General features: G+C 43.3%; 1 protein-coding gene across 1 annotated transcript in view; it reads right to left on the bottom strand.

Annotated features, from left to right (window-relative positions):
* Rftn1 (raftlin, lipid raft linker 1) overlaps positions 1-12,703 on the bottom strand; it is a 208,808-nt gene that overhangs the window by 115,149 nt on the left and 80,956 nt on the right. The window contains exon 3 of the mRNA XM_052191941.1: positions 2,760-2,946. Coding sequence (XP_052047901.1) covers positions 2,760-2,946 — 187 coding nt within the window. The remainder of the gene's footprint in view (positions 1-2,759; positions 2,947-12,703) is intronic.

The following is a 12,703-nucleotide window of genomic DNA, read 5'->3' as shown; positions in this document are numbered from 1 at the left end:
GGGTCAGAGAATGACTCCAGCCAAGAAGGTTGTCATCCTTTTCCATGGAAAACTCTCCCACATACCAGTGTCTTGACCTTATAAACCTTCTCCCCTGTCTAATCCCCAGTCTAACCCCCTGCCTCTCCCAGCTGGCAAGTAAGGGACTGAACAGTAGCATTCTCACCCAGATCACCTCATCATATGACTGAATATGCCTTGTAAACTGTGTGTTATCAACTTCTCACTGTGTCAATTATACAATGGCAGGCTCAGGAAATTCCACTCATGCTCCCTGACACTCTAACACTTCCAGGGACCACATACAACCTGGAACAGGGGCCCTCTAGCCAGGAGCCTTGGGCCTGTCTTTACTTTTCTCTGGACCTAAAGCTGTCCCAGAAAGAAGAGGAGAAAACTCTTAACAGTGTGGTTAATAGATAAGGGTGAGTCAGGTCTTCTCCACTCTTGGTACTCAAAGAGTGAGCTCAGCATGGTGTGAGCATCACTTGGGCCCACAATGGAGATGGAGCATCCCAGGCCTGACTGCAGACCAGCTGACTCATCGTTCTTTAAAGCACTCCTACAAGATCTGCAGACAAATTAGTGTGAAAGTGCTACTCTGGGTGCAGGCAGAAGAAGAGACATATCTTCATATGTGTCAGTAATATGCATATTTCATCCAACTCCTGTGTTACCATCACCTCCCACAGCAGAACACACAGAGGATATCCCTGAAATCTGATGCCAGGAGACTTGTCTCCTCTAAACAGCAAGACAAAAGACCAGCCTAATAAACAGCTTTGCTGGTACCTTGGGCTGTGCCTCACGCAACAGATATACCACATAGTCAGCCTGTTTTGTTTGATTTCCTTTCAAAATAATAATGATTTTCCCTGATGGCTGCTGGATAAAAAGGGAGGAGGGTAGGAAATGAAAGGACCTCCTCTAAGATCATCTGAGGCAAGAACAGGCATGGGAGATGATTTCCTAGTGTGACAGGGCAAAGGTTCCTCCATTTTGTCTCAGCTAAAGACACCTTTGATTTAACCTGAGACTCAGTCCTCCCTTTTCTACACCTGCTGAGAAAGTTCTTGAAACCTGGAATTGAAATCCCACAGCTAACTGCATGGTTTTGGCTTCTGTTACGTTGCTTGCTTGCTTGACTGACTCCTGCAACTGCCAACCTGGCTGTAGTTTTTCTGTCTTTGCAGCTTTGCTTTTAAAAGCTCCCTGGTACATGTACTCAAGGCTGCTCTGTGAGTAAAGTTTCTTTCCAGGCAGTTGCTGGTACCTTAATTCAGACTCTCAATTTGAACTTTGGTCATGCTGCATGGTGATTGGGCCTTTACCCTGCAAAACTAGGAACAAATCAGGATTTCTATTTCATGCGCCAATGATGCAGGCAAAATTATAGTTATCACATGTGACACACAGCAAATGCTCCATTAACAAAAGCTGTTGTGGTTATACGCACACCCTGTGTGTCTGTGTGAATTAATACCACCATGGACCCCAGATTAATATCATTATGTGATTATATCTGATATTGATTCATGGTTGACAAACACAAAGAAACCAATAAGTGTAGAAGGCAGACAGCACAAAGTGTCATCACACAAATAACACAGTGACCCAGGGCTGTTATGACAACAAGCATTACCTTAAGTCCTGCTAAGCCACTATGAAATAAAAAGAAGTCCATCTTGGCATGTCACCTCACACCCCACAGGTGTCCTTTGTGAATACACTAGGTCAGTATCTTGTCTACTGCAAAGACTTTGACAAAGATGAAGACAACTTGCTTATCCTTTCCTTTAAAACACAAGCCTTGCTACTCATTTTTCTCAGAGATAGCTGACCAGAATTAATCCAGTTTCCATTATCAGACTTAGTTTATTTACTTACATATTCATTAAGCTGGGGTCTCATGTAACATAGACTAGCCTGGACTCACTGTGTAGCTGAGGCTAGACCTTCAACTCCTGATCTTTCTGCTTTCTCCTTCTAAGTGATGGGATTACAGTTGTCTACCACCACGCCCAGCTTCAAAGTTTATTATTATAAAAGCAGCTAGACCTATTGTAATTTCTGTTTTATCATTTTTTAAGCATTTAAAATGAGTATTGCTCTTTTTGAAATACTAAGCCCACCTCTTCCTACTCAGGCATAAGTCAAGATGCCAAAGTAACACTTAATTGGACAATCAGACTGAAAAACACACTCAAACCGTCTTGACTTTAAAATGAAAATCAAGACCAGCTCAATGACAGTATTGGGAGTGGGGTGGAAGGTGGAGGGAGGGTTGGGGTAGAGACAGGAGGTGGGGGTGAGAAGGCCTGTCCTTCAGAGGTAATTGATAGATCATCTGGCAGAATCCAATTTGTGAAGCATTTCTAAATTTTGGGGGGAAAACATTGAGCTTGTATAAAGCCTCTAATAAAATGTTGTTTCCAGCCATGGATTTTCAGATTAATGGGTTTTATTATATTTTTACTTGCTGTATGGTTCTGGAAGCATGAGTCTGCAGAGAAGATATTGTTCTAGCTGAGTTTTGCCCATAAATTAAAAGGGGCTGCATGAGCTTGAATTTTACCTTCAATCAGATATGATCTTTGTTTCTCACCACAGGATATCACAGAACGTCTTGTCCTTTTTGGCTTATCTGTCCCAATACAGGGCCTTAGGGATAGCATACAAATCCATCCTCTCTCCCCATTCTGCATTCAGATGCCTCCATCTCCACATGACATGATACGAACGGGTGCTGGGTCCCTTACCTGTTGGTTTTCTTGACCAAGATGGCCCTAAAGATGTGCTCGAGGAGGATCTTCTCTTGCCTGGGTGTTGGCTGCACAAATGGGTGCAGGGCGGCCAGTGAGAAGCCTTGCTGATACAGCTCCAGAAGCTGGTCAGGCAGGTCCCGCAAAGAGGCTAACCTCGTGGCTGAGGATCTCGGCAGCTCCGCTAGGAACAGGGAGAAAAGGAGGCCATCAGAGACCCATCACCACGGTCCTCCAAACCACAACTAAGTCCCTCTCCCTTGGGACTGGTGGGCATACTCTGGGTTGGGAATCAAACCCTAGTCCTCTAAAAAGAGCCGGCAGTTCTCCCACTTCACGTAAAGGCATCAATAACAGACAAGTAGAAAGCGCTCTACCTACTGAGCCTCCTCTCCAGCCCATTTATTAATATACCAGGGTAGACAAGATCCAAAATCTGTGTGCAGTGGAAAGTCTACATCCAAGCCCTCAGCTGTTTCCCTAGAGGAAACTGATCTATGTTTAGATATGCTTAACAATTGCTAATTCGCCCATGATGGGCCTGCCTATCTATCTCCTTTTATATAAATATCAGAATAACCTTATATACCTGTTCTGTGCTGCTTCAAAGTATTCCATAAGAAAAGGATATTGTTAGGCTGGGCATGGTGTTCACACTTGGTTTGGTCTGGTTTAATGGCACAAGGACTCACTCCCTCAGTGATCCTCCTGCCTCAGGTTCCTAGGTGCACAGAGCACTTCCTGTTTTATTTTTTGTAGAATTACTTATGTGTTACTTATGTGATTATAAGAGCTTTCGTTTCTTCATGGCTTTAATATCATTCCTACATTATTTCACATGCACGCATATATAACACATTTAGAAAGCACATTACTAAAGCTGGGTTTCATGGGTCCATGCCTGTCATCCCTGAGCTGTGGAAGCTGAGGCGGAGAAGTTGTGAATCCAAGGCGAATATGAGGGACACAGTGAGACCACACCTCAAAATAAACAAGTCAAAGGCTTGGCTGTGCTGAGGTACAGACAGTAATGTGCTCAGATATCGCCAGACTTCATTCATAAGGTTATTAAACCTTCCTTATTTAAATTGTGCATATGAGCTATAGGAACTCTGCCCAGTTTTTATTAGATTATTGACCAACTTTCTACCTGATCCACCAGAACTATTCTAGAGAATTTAGTTCTTGATGATACAGGTTGCAAGTATCTCTCTCCCATCAATTCAATACTTTCCTTTTGACTTTGCAAAAGTTGAGTTGCCTATGTTATTAAAGCAGAAAGACATTGGAATTATATAACTTTGTTGTTAATGCTTTAAAATATATCATATTTTTTTTGCATGGAAATCAGAAATATATTTCAGATTTATCTTGCAAAGCATACATTATGAATTCAAGCCCCTGAAGGCTACCTATTTTTCCTTATTGATTTGAAAGGTGACTTTTCTCTTTAATGAATATATTTGTTTGTGACTGTAATAAATTAACTTGTGTTAAGCTATCTTTTACCCCCTTAGTTTCCTAAGTATGTTTTGGGTCTGTTTCCTGAAATTTTTCTCCCTGCTTAATTGCTAAACCTTCTTTAAGTTGTTTTTCAAAATTGTTTTTTAAACCAACTAACCAAATTCCCCCTTCATTCCCTTAAAAAAGTGTTGATATTTTCATTGATCCATATTCGAGCTGAGGCTTAATGGAGAGCGGGAGGTTTTCACCATGCTGCAAGTTGCCCTCCACAACAGCCCAGCACTATCTTGATTTATTTGAGTTATATTTTTGGTCCCCCTGGAGCACATTAAAATTTTGTCACATGGCTATTATATATTTATCAAGTTTATTCCTAGTCACTTTATATTTCTGTTTCTATTAGAGTAACAGATTCTCTGGCTTCAGTTCCATAACGCCCCTGCGGGGCAGCAGACAGGCTCATCACGGCTGAGGGAGCAAATCTCTCTGAGGGTAAGGCGCCTTAATCTTCTAGCGTATGGACGCTCTGTCCAGGATTTCCACCGTTCAGAGCACTCCTAGTGGATGCACAGAAAGAGCACATGCGTCACAGGCGTCACAGTGGTGCCAAGGCAGTCACCAAGTCACCCCAGAAGCAAGTAGCACAGAGCTACTATCAGTGGAGTGCCAGCCTCTCACTGTAGGGGTAGTTACACAGGTCCTGAAAAAGTTGCCCTGTAAGATACTGTTCTTGACTTTCCAGATCGCTCCTCGGGGATGCCACAGACATCTCAGGTTCCTCCTACCTCTGCATGGCATCTCCCAGGTGTGACACTGTAAAGGGCGTGTCCCCACCAGCATCCCTGCTGCATCCCTACTGTAGGAACAGACTCCTCAGCTTACTTTTCTAATCGCTAGTCTGCCGCGACACACTGGGACTTGAGCAGCCCCCAGCAGTCAGTGGCTTCACCTCATACTCAACTACTTCACAAGACCCCCAACTGCGGACTGGAATACATGATTCAGGACATGAGCAGGCCCCTGTAAGATGGGACAAAGGCCTGGGTATCGATGAAGTACAGACAACAAATGATGATGTGTAAGAAAGTGTTTCTGCCATAGAAAATTCGTGTCAAGACATGTAGAAATAAAGTGTGGGTGCAGTATAGCTATTTTACAGTCCACAAATGAGGTTGGGAGTGGAACCCACACAAGTCCAGATAAGTCCGCCACACCTGGTGATGGAATTATATGCTAGCCCACGTGCCATACTTTCTCCATTTTGTAAAGGATTCAATGTATCAAAAATAAAATGAAAAACACTGAAGGATATTAACGATTAAAAAGAGGTCTTATAGACAAAGCTATTTCCAACCATGTTGTTCTGACAGCAAGAACCTGGAACATTAAACCTGAAAATCCTATTGTCAGAGTTCCTCTTGAAGAAAGTATACATAAAGGGCTTTGGTGAAATCAAACTTCAGGCCCAACTGTTTAGAGGGGCAGGCCTTTTGTAAATGTATGAAAGATTTCAAACTCTTACTTACATAATGAATGAATTCATCTTTACTAGCACTTTTGTGTTTGCATGTGTGTTTGTATGTGAGTGCATTCGCATGTGTGTGCATGTGTGTATGCACATGTGTACCTATAGAGGCCAGAGGTCACGCTCAGATGCTCCTAGGGGCCATCTTCTATGCTGTTATTTTGGTTTCTGACTGTTGGTTTTGAGACAAGGTGTCTCATTGGACTGTAGCTTGGCCCCAAGACCCTAGGCTGGCTGACAAGTGAGCCCCAGGAAATCTGTCTGTCTCTGCCCTTACCAGTGCTAGAATTATAACCACACCCTACCATACTGCACTTCATTGGCTTCTTCTTCCAAGGCCCAAGTGCTCTTCCAGCCCCAGGCTTTCCAGTAGCTGGGACTACTTGTGCAAGCCACCACTCTCAGCTCAGTGACAGGATTCCCAGGTTCCTCACTAGCAGTTAGCCCTAGCCATGTGAACTATGTATGCACCAGGCTGCCTGCGATCAGATGGTAGTTATTAAATTCAGTTGGGATGACAAGTCTCTGTGTGTGTCTGTGTGTGTGTCTGTGTGTGTGTGTGTGTGTGTGTGTGTGTGTGTAGGCTGGGTGGGGAGCTGTCAGATGGACCCCATGTTGACACTAAAGGATCAGGGCTGTTGGACTGTGCTCCATCCCCACCCAGCCCTTTACCCTTCATATTCCAAATTTGGTGCACTATAAATATTAGGCAAGCAACTGCCTAACATTTAAAAACTTCCTGAATAAAGCACAACACCCTCTAAGTTTTTTTTTAAACCTAGTATTTGTTTGTCAAAAGTCAACCATTTTATGACATTAATTTTTGTAAGCATATCACCAGAATAAGTTTAGCTTTGTGGATAAAACAACAACAACAACAAAACAAGTAAGAATGAGTCTCAACAGTCAAATTGCAATAAAAAGGCTTATAAGTATGATTAAAGAGCTTTATTTCATGTTTTTATTTGAACCTTAACCCACAGATACAAAAGCAAAAGCTTAGTTCTTGTGTCTGAAGAGATGGCTTATTAAGATCCCATATTGCTCTAACAGTGGACTGGAGTTCAGTGCCTACATGGAAGGTTTACAACCTCTTGTAACTCAAGCTCAGGGATATGTTGCTCTCTTGTGGTTGCCGTGGGTACCTGCACTCAAAGGCATATACACAAACCCTACACAAATAACAATCAAAACTAATAAAATAAAATTTGAAAAAAAGCCTAGTTCTTGTAAAGTTATCAATCCAATGTTATGCCAACCTCGTAATGTTACTATTAGAAAAATAAGTTATGTAACATAATATATAACTATTAAATAGTGTTAAAAATAAGGAATGGAGGATCTATCAACATATCAAATGATGGTATGTACAGATGGACATATGGATTACAGTTGTTAATCTGTTTCTCCCCAGCCAGTCAGTGTAATCTCTCTAGTATTCTGCTTTGTAATAACTGTTTGATTTCATTGCTGATTGGATAAATGACCAAAATCCCTCCCCATCTCTTGGGTCCTTTACTATGAAATCAAGATCTTGGATCAACATTTGGGAAATGAATTTATAACTCTAATGAAGAGATTTTATTATCTCCACTTGAAGACTATGAAATCTATTTTCTAACAAAAAAGTAGCAAAGTATAGTACAGTAAATATTTCAAAGTGAATGGAAAGAGTTTGCCAAGGCCAGAGCCAACACAGGAACAAGGAAGGAATGACCCTATGCTGTGGGTAGAGATGGCAGAGAGGCAGGGAGGGAGCCCACTGCTCTTCATCTGGTCACATCTTGCCCATGACCTTGTCCTGTGGAGAATTCTGATGCTCCCACTGTCACTTAGGAGACTCCCTTCCTGGGAATAAGGAATAGCCCAGAGCAGAACACAGGAGAAATGGGTATCTGACGAGGACCCCTAAGGACAAACCCCACACACATGAGGTTAATTGTGACTCCTCTGATCAGGACTCCTACTCTGGAACAGGATCATGGTGAGATGGGACTTCCTAGTGCACTGCCACGCCCATGCTGAGGATGAGCAACTGATGAGGCCCTTGACCACAACTTCTCTCCAGCAAGAGGAAATGGTGCCTGCACAAGGAGGGCAGTACCCCAAGGAGGGCTCCATCCTCCCTTCCTCTTCCCAGTCTGTCTCGCTCTGTAGTCACACCTACAATGATCAGCCCTTAGGCCTGATTTAGGCTGAACACCTTCTCCTGCTACATTGGCCTGTCCTCTCTGTTCTTGGTACCCTAAAGCATAGCACAGGCTGATTCCTGCTGGTTTCTCCCATGTGTGCAGGATCAGAGCCCCAGCTTCGAGATTTTAACATGTACTACAAAAATCTTGCACCATGTAGCTCAAGCTGGCCTCAGTCTTACTATGTAGCCCAGGCTAAAGGAGAATTCATGGTGGTCCTTCTATCTCAGTTGCCCAAGTGCTGGGTTGCTCAAAGGAGCCACCACTACATGGATGGGCTGGTATAGAACTCAAGACTGGACCCAGGAGACTGTACCTTGTCCTTCTGTCCTCCTCCGAACAGGCATGTGGGCCCAATAGCACACAACATTTAAAGTAAATTTGCTGGTTCTCATACAAAGCACTGTGGCATGTTCATATATAAGTATCACTATACAGGGTCTTCTTACTCACCCCACACTGCCCCTCTCCATCCCCTTGCTCCCTGGTCCTCTTCCAGTCCCCAAATATGTCCTATCTACCCCTCTTATTCCCCTTTCTCCCTTCTCCTTTCACAGTCCTTTCCTATTTTCATGTAAAACACACACACACACACATACACACACACACACACACACGCACACACACACACACACATTCTCTTTCTCTCTCTATTCCACTTATAGGAAAAAAAATAAAATGTTTATCTTTCTGAGTCGTGGTGGGGTTTGCTTATTAATATAACAATCTCCAATTTCCAGCTGCATCCATTTCCCAGAATTTCCAGTTCATTCGAGAAGTCAGAAATCATAATGCTGGCCTTTGAATTTTCAGCCCCTATGACTCAAAGTCAAGACGTGGTTGGCTTTGGAGTCTGGCCGGGGCATTTGACCATGCAGGCTGTGGATGCCCCTCCTCTTTTCTTGCCTCTGTCCCCACACGGCTGACACTCAGCATGAACATCAGTGAGGACAGTGAACGGCAAGGGTGCCGAGGAAAGCCCACCTGGCTACTCTCACGGAGCATCACAGACACCCGTGGCTTTAGCACCATTGCTGTGGAAGCTGACGATATGGGTCTCTTGAGTCCCTCCTCTTCTGCACCCGTAGGAAGAGAGCTTAGAACTGCATGGTTATATTCGAATTCCGTTGGAAATCCAGTGTTTCCCTGAGTGCTTGCCAAGATGAGTCCTTTCTAACATCACGTCTCTGACGAACAGTATTTAGGGCTGTTCAATGGCCGGAAGGTCTCTTAAAATAAGCAATGCTTTCCTTATAAATAAATTTACCATCATTCCAAGAGTTAAGAGAAAGAAAAGGAATGAAAACATGTGGGATCCTAACCCACAAAACCACATATTTCTCAACACTCCTGGGACATGGACGATTCTGCTTTTGTTATGACTATGCTTTTGTTTAGCCAAACATTCTGCAGTCCATTTCCCGCCCTGGAAATGAAGCTCTTCAGGCCTCGTCTGAGGAACTCAAGCAGTGCCCTGGCTCTTCAGAACAATCCACTGAGCTCTCCAGCACGGAAAGGGAATCTCGGCCCACAGCCCTGCTCCCTTCCCTCCGCTCCATCATGCAGCAGCAGCAGTGACACCTATTATTCTGTCCAGCCATCACTGTGACTTTAACCTAATTATTCCAGGTCTGACTTTGCTTTTCTAATTACACTCGCTAATGGATCTGTCAATACCAAAGAGCCTGGTGTGAGGGAGAGGCCGCCTCCCCTGGTAATTTCTCTCTCAGGTAAAGCTGATAATCACACTGTTCACCCAACACTTTTTTTTAATATATAAGTTCCCTTAAGACTGCTATTTCTACAACATCAATCTGCCCAAGCTTTGTAGTAGACCCAATTTGGCGAAACACTAAAGTCAATCATTTCTCACTGTGAAGCTTTTCAAAGTACACAGAAGGAATAGGAATTCAATTTCTAAACATCGTTTGCGGCCCTTGGCTGCAATAGGCGTCATTTTGAAATTTCTGGAACAAGTTAAGACTTTCATTAGAAGATTTTTTAAATTCAGATTTCCATCATCTTTCCATTTAAAAATCCAAGCTTCTAAAACTGAAGAGGGAAGAGGGAGTCGGGTAGGGAATGGGGCGGGGGGGGGGGGAGGAGGGATGGTAAGGTATGGCACATCAGCCAAGTCTGACGCACTCAAATATCCTTCCATTCTCAAATCCTCACAACACCAGGCCTGTCAACTAGACAGCCTGAAGACCAAAAAGCTCTGTATGCTACAGACTAACTGTTACACAGAAAGTTTAGGATTCATAGCTCTGACTGTAATATCTAATAAGAACCAAGAAATTCATGGCTCAGAGAGATACATGCTCTATAATAACCTACCAAAACTCTGATGTAGCAACAGAAAGACGATATGGAAGACTTGGTAGATGGTAACTAAGTCAAGGCCAGGTAAGGATGATGGACTGCTTTTTAAATTAATTTCAAGGCTTCATCTCACAATGACAAAGATGAAACAACAAACAGGTACATACAGATAAACACACAAACACACACAGACACACACAGAGACATGGACACACAGACACACACACATGCTATGCACACACACATTATTACAGTTCTTAATGGGAAGGGGACTTGAAAGATTATTACAAGATCCTCATAGCAACTCTTCCTTCTTCTCAGCTTTCATTCTGTACCAGTACAATTCAAAACAGTAGCTATTAACCCCACATAGTTAAAGTATAAACATATAAAGATATACCTCAACTCCAGAGTGCTTGCCAAGCATCCTCAAGGCTCTGGGCTCAATCACCAGTAGAAAGAATGGGGCAGAGTGGAGAGGTATGGGAAAGGGAGAGGAGAAAATAGAGAAAGCAAAATTTTCTTGGGCCCTTGAGATGTCTCCATGGATAAAGGTCAGTGAGTTACCTCCATGGATTCCTGGGACTCATATGGTTGAAGGAGAGAATAAATTCCCACAAGGTATCCTCGAGCTCCACACACATACCATGACATGCCCATACCCATATCCAAACAATTAAATCCACTAGTTAAAATAAAATAAAAAGGAATTAATGTTTTAAAGATATGTGACTCCAAAGATCTATTATGAAACTAGAAAACAAAACTTTTAAGTAAAAAAATTATATTGCTAACTAAAATGATAATATTTTAGGTATATTATGATTAGATAAAATATTAATTTTATTTAGTTATTTTTGTTTGCTTGTGCACGAGCTTGCGTGCCTCCCACTGGGGTGCTTGTCCAGACTCTCCAGGCATGTATTTCCAGCATTTATCAGAGCACTGAATTATACAAATTATCTGTTGACTTCCTACCCAGTAAATTCCACCACATCAGGAGTGCCAGGCTGGTTCATCCTCAAGCAGGCCATCCCACAGTACTGAACAGGCTTGTCACTGCTGTCATTACATTACAGTAAGGTCTTGTCACACATATGCAGTCACTATGGATGTGAACACCCTGCGCCCCAAGTAGACCAACCATGAGGTTAAGATGGAAAAAAAGTCCATAACTGATCTTGGAACACTATCAGTGAGTCAACTTGTGCGACACTTGGGAGCTTTATAATTTGTAGTAAAATATACAGTATCAGAAACTGCTATTGCAAGCATTGTGAAGTATCACTGAGGCTCTCACCACCATCCACCTCAGGAAACCTCTTCATCCTGGCCACCCTTGCTCCTCAGCTCCCACAAGGGGAAAGACAGCACATCGTCTCTTGGACATGTGACAGCAGCAGAAACAAATGCTGGGTCAGAATGGAGGAGCTGTTGAAAGTCAGAATCATTCAGAGAGGACCATGGGAAATCGAAGACAGAAGGAAAATATAAAAAAACATAGAAATACCAGGGCAGAGGCCAAGGCTGCACGCAAACATCTGGAAATCTTCACCCCACACAGCAGAATATAGAAACAGGAACTGTCCCAGGAAGTGAGGTGCCCTGGAGCCCAGTACCCCAAGGACTGTTCTTGGTACCCTGAGAAATGCAGTATCAAGTGCTCAGCATGGTATGGGTATTGCCCACTGTGTCTCAATACAGTCTTTAGGAGACTTGTATTTTTAATTCTGAACATCAATACATACAATGTAAACAATGGAACTGAAAACTCGCTGTGTACATAACTAGTTTAAAGAGGTTAAGACAGAATAAAATGTATTCCCCGTGGGATTATGACAACGTCTACCCACAAAGGAAGCCTGATTGTGTGTTATGTTGGTAAGTTTTTGTCAATTTGTCACAATCCTAGCTTATCTGGGAAAAGGGAATCTAAACTGAGGAACTGCCTGGCAGGTGTCTATGGGACAGTTTCTCAGTTGCTGACTGATGTGGGAGGAGGCTCCTACCCACTGCGGGCAGTGTCATCCCTGGGCAGGTGGCATGGACTGTATAGAAAAGGTAACCAAGCCAGCCAGGCCAAAGCAGTAAGCAGTGGCCATGTTCCTCCTCGTCTCTGCTTCAGTGCCTGCCTCCAGGTTCCTGGTGTGAGCTTGTGCCCTGACATCCCAAGATGGTGGACTGCAACCTGTGCCCTGAAATAAAAAGTTGTCCTTCCCCACGTTAGTTTAGGTCTTAGTGTCCATCGCAGCAACAGATGGAGTTGTTCTAATGTGCTCCTCAGACACCCAGCAAACGTCTACCCGTAAGGCCTCCTTCTCCTCACTGTGGTTCTGACGCAGCTAACATCCTGAGATGCATCTCATCACATGTGAGGAAATAGCATGCTTCCATGTAAATATCATTAAAGACACTGCCAAACTGAGCTGAGTGTGAAC

This window comes from Apodemus sylvaticus, chromosome 9, assembly GCF_947179515.1.
Source record: "Apodemus sylvaticus chromosome 9, mApoSyl1.1, whole genome shotgun sequence".
Classification (NCBI taxonomy): Eukaryota; Metazoa; Chordata; class Mammalia; order Rodentia; family Muridae; genus Apodemus; species Apodemus sylvaticus.
The sequence above is the reverse complement of the archived record's forward strand: the minus strand, read 5'-3'. Positions and strand labels throughout refer to the sequence as shown.